Source organism: Morone saxatilis, unplaced genomic scaffold, assembly GCF_004916995.1.
Source record: "Morone saxatilis isolate NCDOM2014 unplaced genomic scaffold, NCSU_SB_2.0 Contig12, whole genome shotgun sequence".
Lineage (NCBI taxonomy): Eukaryota > Metazoa > Chordata > Actinopteri > Moronidae > Morone > Morone saxatilis.
The window spans coordinates 16219189-16226500 of NW_023339674.1; the positions used below are offsets into that span (position 1 = coordinate 16219189).

General features: G+C 39.4%; 1 protein-coding gene across 1 annotated transcript in view; it reads right to left on the reverse strand.

Annotated features, from left to right (window-relative positions):
- Window positions 1-6323, reverse strand: part of mier2 (mesoderm induction early response 1, family member 2) — a gene marked incomplete in the record, with an annotated part of 14327 nt that extends 8004 nt beyond the window's left edge. The window contains 7 exon segments of the mRNA XM_035653880.1: window positions 264-415; window positions 738-807; window positions 1327-1403; window positions 3636-3747; window positions 3876-3989; window positions 4778-4943; window positions 6191-6323. Of these exon segments, the coding sequence (XP_035509773.1) occupies window positions 264-415; window positions 738-807; window positions 1327-1403; window positions 3636-3747; window positions 3876-3989; window positions 4778-4804 (552 nt within the window).
- Between the last annotated feature and the right edge of the window lie 989 nt (window positions 6324-7312).

The window sequence follows — 7312 nt, forward strand, 5'->3', positions numbered from 1 at the left end:
ACAATTGGGTAATAATAATAATAATAATAATAATAATAATAATAATAATAATAATAATAATAAGGTACAATTGATTATCATGGCAAGTGCTAAGTCAGCGAGTACACATCTTCAGATACTAGTAGATCTAATTTCTTTCAACACATTCAAACATCATGTCCTTTTCACTGAATCTTTGACTGTGTTACTGGAAACAGCTGGAAAAAAACTTAACATAGCTGACCGCTGTTTCTCCTGGGATGCAGAAATTAAAATTACTGTACCTGTTCATTGTCTCGGACAGTGTCCCCTTGTGTTCGCGTGCACGCTGCCACCTCGTGGCTACGTGGTCTCTGTGCATACAGCAAGAACTCTTCCACTTCCTGCACCGGCAGAACACCTGGCCTCCACAGCAACTGGTCCTCACTGCTGTAGGCTAAAGGGACAAAGAAAGGTAGAGAAAATTAGGTGACATGTAGTGGAAGGGGTAGCGAAAGAAGATCAGGTATTAGAAATTGGGGGAGGAAGAGAAAACTGATTAAGAGACAGAAATAGAGATGGTAAAGGTAGATAGAGATGCGTTTGGCAGTGTCTTTTTGAGTCACCAAAGTCAGTTTTACATAGAGGAGCTTTAATCAACTAAAATTATTTGTTGTTTTGAAGACTAAGTTCATAAAACATGATAGACTTGACTACATAAAGTGGCAGTTAAATCTTGTTTCTAACCCCAGCAATAAATAATATTTTCAGTTGCTTACCTCTCTCCTGGTAGGTATATGGACCAAATGGAGGGATTTTTGCCTGGTACATAGAGCCAACCATGATCTCCTGAGAAGGAAGACACAGTCTGTCAAATATCGGAAATGTGTCATATATGCTAATTAAGGCAGAAATGTCTGAGCTGTGTGGCAGTATTTTCTCTGCATTGCATGAATGAAAATAACTAAGTGCTGCATCTTTTGACAGCCAATGAAAACCAATAAATGAGTGGCTGGCATGTGGCAGAATAGTCCCAGGAATTTTCCTACAGTCCATCATTTATGCCCAGAAAAGGTCTGGGCATAGGTAATAATTATGGCAAAGGTCAGTACCAATGCAGAAAGAACTGTGTCGTCAGAAGGATATGTACAGCTTTTGAAGCTCCCACTGCTCATTGGATCAAATGCAAGCTAGACCCTTTACCGAAGAATTTATTAAATATCTCATCTTTTATTATTGCCTGATAATCTCTCCAATAAAAAAATGCAAACTGAAACATACTGTACAACATTCTTAATGTCTCTTATGTAAACTGAGTCAACTTGTCTAGTGGTCATGAGATGTGTGTTATTGCCAACAGTGGCCTACCTTGTGCTCTTCATTGGAGGGAATAGAAGCATTGGAGTCCTCATCTGATGAGCTGACTAATGTGTCTTTGTCTCCACCTGAGAGACAAAAAATCAGAGAGGAGGATCAGTCAATCATTTCAAAGACTGTACACAAGCCGAATGTCAAAAGATATTGTCAAAACTCTTGATGCTATATTAAAGTCATGTCTTTCTGCTGACAAATCACAATAACTTTTCTGAAAGTTTTTAACCATTATTCAACAATTACATAATACTGAGATAAAAATCTGTTTCCCAAGTGCAACCCACCAAAGACAGCAGTAGGTGGTACTGAAAGTAATAGAAACAGGGTGGTGAAAAAGCCCAATCTAACTCAGTATAAAATACAATTGAGGATAAAGCAGCCAACAGAAAAAAAGAAAAGAATCAGACAGGAACAGGCTCTCCATCTCTTTTACCTTTAGAGAAAGTGCATGTTAATGCATCTATCCTGGATCCATAAAGGATACAAAAGTGTTCCTGCCATATATTCCGTTTTTATGATTTTTGTGGACTCAGCAACAATACTGTCACTCAGTTCAAACAGAATCACTACCAGGGAATGGCTGTTTGAATATATTTAAACTGCTGTAGTTCAGAAATGAGTGTCTTTGACATCATTCAGTCATATGGAAAGAGACACATAAAGCAGTATGCTGTCATACAGGAAGGTCCCATAACCAATAACACAAACCAAATCAAAGCTTTTATGTTATTTCATGACATTATAAACTCTGACATGTCATGTTATTGAAATGTCCCGCCTAGCTGTAAGTAACAAGTTGCAGTCTCAGCAATGCACTGATTTAAAATTGGACTATAATAAAATATTTCACCAAAAACAAAGACCCCCAGAATGTTATTTCTTTCAGTGCAACTATACACTGTTCCATCAGAAAAAGGCAGAGTGGGCATGTAATAATAATAATAAACATTATTTGTATAGCACTTTTCAAAAACACAGTTACAAAGTGCTTTACAGAACAAGATAAAATTGCACACATAGTCAAGACAACAAAAACACAACACTCTAAAACACAGGACCTGATAAAACAGTGTGTGCATAAAAACAGGTAAAATAAAAATAAAGGTTTGAGTAATGAATTAAAAGAAGGTACTGAGTTAGCTAACTCAGTACCTGAACTTAAGTTCAGTTGAAGGTCCAGTGAGTAACATTTAGGAGGATCTATTGGTGTATAATTACCTGACTATAGGAATTGTTTTTATCTACAGACATTTATCTTCTTCATGCTAGGTGCCACAAAATCCTACACACTGGTCCTACCTGAGGAGGCAGCAGATAACCTCCGAGTAAACCTATAATGTGAATGTGAACGAAGGGCTACTTAACAGGTAGACAGTGTAATATTGCAAGGATGGGTGTGATAATGGTGTTGTCTCTTATGGTCTTGTTTTTTTTAGTTTTTCAGGAGCCTGGCAGCTGATTTCTGAAAAAACCTTTTGGCTGTGCCCTGAATACAGTAAATCACATTAATCCAAATGTGATGAGATGAAAGTATAGGTGACTTTTTTAAGGTCTGCATGGGATGGCTCAAGATCACACTCAAAAGTGGGTGAAATGTTTGACATTGGGGGGCAGGTTCCCAGTTTAAAGTCACTAGCCAGCCTAAAAGCCAAATAAAATGACCTCAGATTTGGGCTCATTGAGCCAGAGAAAGTTTTATGACATCCATTATTTAATATCAGAGAGACAAGAATGTTTTTTCGTGTCACTATCAGTTAGTGGAACATAAAGTTGCGTATTGTCCGCATAACAGTGAAAATGTATGTTATACCTGCAAATTATTTGACCCAGAGGAAACTAATAGAAACTTATATAGGACCAAGAATTGACCCCTGGGGAACAACATATGAAAGGAGGGTTGGGGATGAGGAGAATTCGAACGATCTGCCAGAAAGGGACGAGTAAAACCAGGCAAGAGCGCAGTGTCTTCAATACTAAAAGTTTTCAAGGTGATTTATAAAGATATTGGGGTCAATTGTATCAAATGTGGAACTTAAGCAGCAAGGGCAAAGCAAGAGACTTTTCTAAAGTTTTTGATAAAAAAAAGGTTTAAATTTGGTCTAAAATGGTTTAAAACAAGAGGGTTGACTGGAGTGGTGATTGCTACTACCAATAAAATTGAGTTTCTTGACATGGGTTTGTTCCATTTGAATTGAATATATAAAGCTATCCCTACATTTTTTTTAACTTGTCGTTGGCAGGGACATCCTTTAAAATGTCATATAGTCATGTGTATGTGTACTGTACATCCTTCCGTGAGTTACCTCGGAGGCGGCGGAGCAGATCTGAGGTGTTTGAGGTGACTGAGGGGGTGAGATCATCAGCTGATGATTCTGCTTCCTCCTCCCCAGGAAAGAGATCCTCAGTTATCTGATCCTGTACAATAAACATGAAAAACTATATGAAAACACCATATACCAAAGAACACAACAACAACAGAACAGAACAGACTAATAATATATAATAAATTATTGGTTTTCCGTGTTCTTGGCGTTGCTTCTCACCTTGTCCAGTGTCATATCTGGCAGACTGGCAGCCACTTGACAGGTCTCCTTCTCTGGATTGGACACTGTGTAGCCGTACAAAGCCAGCAGCTCCTCCAAAGGAAGCTCACTGGCCTACAAACAGAGAGTTACAGAGGGAGACAGGGACAGGTGGAGGGAGATGATTGGGTTACTTCTACATCTTTCAATTCAAGGAGCTCAAGGACACTCTTGGCAGTTGTTCTTCCTTTGCCAAAATATTTCCATAGCTCTCACTCAGTTTGCAGAGTCGCTGTCAAATGACTAAAACATTTCCAAAATGAACAAGGGACAAAACGCAGAACAGGTCAGTCAGATTTGAGGAGTTGCAGCAGATGTGATAATCAACATCAGTGTGTTTTATATCATTTCCTGAGCTTTGTTTTTTTTAATTTTTTTTTTACCTTAAACTAAAAATATTTAAGGACGTTATCTTTCTTTCTTTGCTTTGCATTGCATTTTGAGACAGACAATGGACACAGGTAGGTGCATAATCTGTTGACTGCTGCTGCTGAATAGACAGCTGCTACAGCTCTAACTGTGGGCTCTGACACAGAGCTTTCTACCTGTTGCGAACTTGATGCACTGTCAGACTGCCATGGGATATATGATGTAAATGTGGTTTTCTGTCTGCAATCTCCAGAAAGAAGGTGCATAAAAACAATGCCAATTTTATCTGTTTGTATCCAAATAATGTTTCAGTTACATAAAGTGATGGATGATTGTGGTACTTACTGAAAACTGTGTTGTTGACATGTTTTTGCAGTATGAATATGAATACTGTGACGTGATGCAGTAAGTTTTGCAGCCATTACATTCCGATAATCAAAGAAGAGACAGCTACTAATTTTAACATATACAGACATGGCTGAACTTGACCGTACAGTGTGGGACTGCGCTGCCATCTTCATGGGGCGAAAGTTCTCCTCCAACTCCTCTAAGGCCTGTTAAGACTTCTGCTTCTCCTGCTGAGGGCCTTCATCACTGTACCTCCCCCACTCTCCACTAGGCCACAACCTCCACACTTATCTTCAGGGGCTTTTCACCCACCTACACACACAAAAACAAACAAAAACACACAGCATTATTTGTACAAACATTCGTGTAAAGTCATGTAAAAGCAGCATGGGGGTGCATTACAATATGGCAGCACATTCCTCTGTGCATCTGTGGGGCACGTGCACACATGTGCGCACAAACAACATGAGGGATCAAATGGTGGCTGATACTGGTTCATCACATTACAGATCAGCTGATTCCTGATTTTTTTAAACGCTCTTTTGTAATTTATGAGATCTGCTGCAGAGATTAAAGTACAATTCAAAGAAACATCTGCAATGATGGTCTGTGGCACTCAATTGTAACTTTAATATAGTCTTACTTTATAGACTTTTCCTAAATAATAAGATAAAAATAAAATTGTTTGGTTTTGCTTAAAAACATAAAAATATAGGAGTTTTTCATAAAAGAACGGCACATTTTTCTACTGTGTCAACATGTCTTCCAATACAGGCTTTGTGCTAAAAGAATTAAGTCAAAGTGGGACATATGCCTTTGATGAAGACATGCAAGGTGAGGCCACATGAGAGTTTACTGCAGAAGTGAAAAAGTGGCAGTAGGCTACAGGACAGGCTGTAAGAGGGTGTACCAATCCCACCCTGTAAGTGTGCAAACACTCACTTAACTGGATTATACCTCTAAGGACACCATTCCTGAGCTAATAAGTTGTAAAAGTGCAGTGAAAACCTAAATATTCATGCGGAGTGCCTCTCCCAACCCATCGGGCGCTGTCTGTCTGACCAGGGGCGCTTTCCTGTGACTTGGTGCTGAACGTCTCTTCCTCTCCCCGGCTCTCTGCGAGCAGCACAAGAAGGAAATAACTAGTTCTCAATATTTCCGAAAGAGACGGTCGGAGTTTACCGCCGCCGAGTCATGACATCTCTCCCAACTTTTTCACTCAACCCACTTCGTCGGCGGGGGCGCACCTGAAATAGTTCAGCACCACCGTTGTAAAACCCCGCCGGGCTCCCTATTGTTTCTACGGCTTTACTATCAAGGCAGAGGGAATGGCTCTTTAAAAGCCAAGAACGCGGAGAGAGGCGATACGCTGGAGAGGTTCTCCATTTCTTCCCCCGCTTCCCAGTTAAAATGCCCACAGTAGCGCTCTTTCACCCGGGGTTCACCGGCCAGCGACACCGCCGATAGTCGTGTGTACCTTACGGAGTGACACAAGTCTTAAATTCGGTCCAGTTTCTCAATCATTTGGGTCATTACATTCCTCGTTTTCGCTTACTTACCTCCGCCATTCCGTTTCTGCGCAAGCTGACTATTGCCCGGATGTTGTAGGTCTGCTCTGCTGTACAGCTCCGTTTATTACTGCCGCAACGATTCAGCAACAGCGACGGTGCTACAGTTAGGTGCAGAGTTATATTGACTATTTCCAAGTAATTTAGCTATTTTTGTCTCGCTCGACAGCTGGCATTTGCGAATTTCACCATAGTTTTGGATAAGTTCCCTCCCACTTTCGGTATCACTTCTAAAAGTATATTGTTAGTGCAATATATAGCTTATATTTTAAAGGAGAACGTGAAGCTACAAGTCTTGTTTAATATATTCTTGCGGTTGTGTCCTATTTTATAAGCTATGAATATTATTTGGCTCCCGTGTTGCGCCCTCTGCTTGTTTAAACAACAGGTTGGCGCTGAATATGATTAATTAATTATTTAAAGTTACACTTAAATGCCATGATGGTGCCTATAGGCTCGTGTTGGTTATGATGTGAATGAGGGAGGGGACAGGACATGGACAAAACAGATAAAGATATAAGGCTCTGTCCTTCAGCCAATGACTGCTTACAGCTCCCAAGAGATAGGAGAAGTAGAGTTAATGTATATGTTGACCAACACGTGACATTACTCAACCACAAAAAAATACCAAGCAGATCATATGATCTGACAGTACTAGTTTTGATATGAAACAGCCACTTTAAGTGAAACACAAACTACTTGCAAAGTAAACCAAGAAAAGTCATCACACTGGTCACATTACTTAGTCTACATCTAGATCTTATTTTAGAGATAGTTTTGATCCCTATATGGATCATAGGTACAGACCTGAGCACTTCCCTTTCCTAAAAGTGTTTAAATATTAATGTAGGAGTACATCTACTTCAACATGATGTTAATTAACTAAAGTGTCTGGACAGTTAAGTGAAGTAATAGTGGCTCACTATGAAGTTGTAGTGCATAAACTTAACATGGACCTCACATCATTTTCACCCATTTCTTATTAAGGAGATGTTTGCTTATTGTTTTGTCTATGGATGTGTTTAATGAATAAAATAAATTATTTATCATTTAGAATTAACAATGCACAATGGCAATTACACAATTCAATGAATATGGGCTCAGTCTAAAATG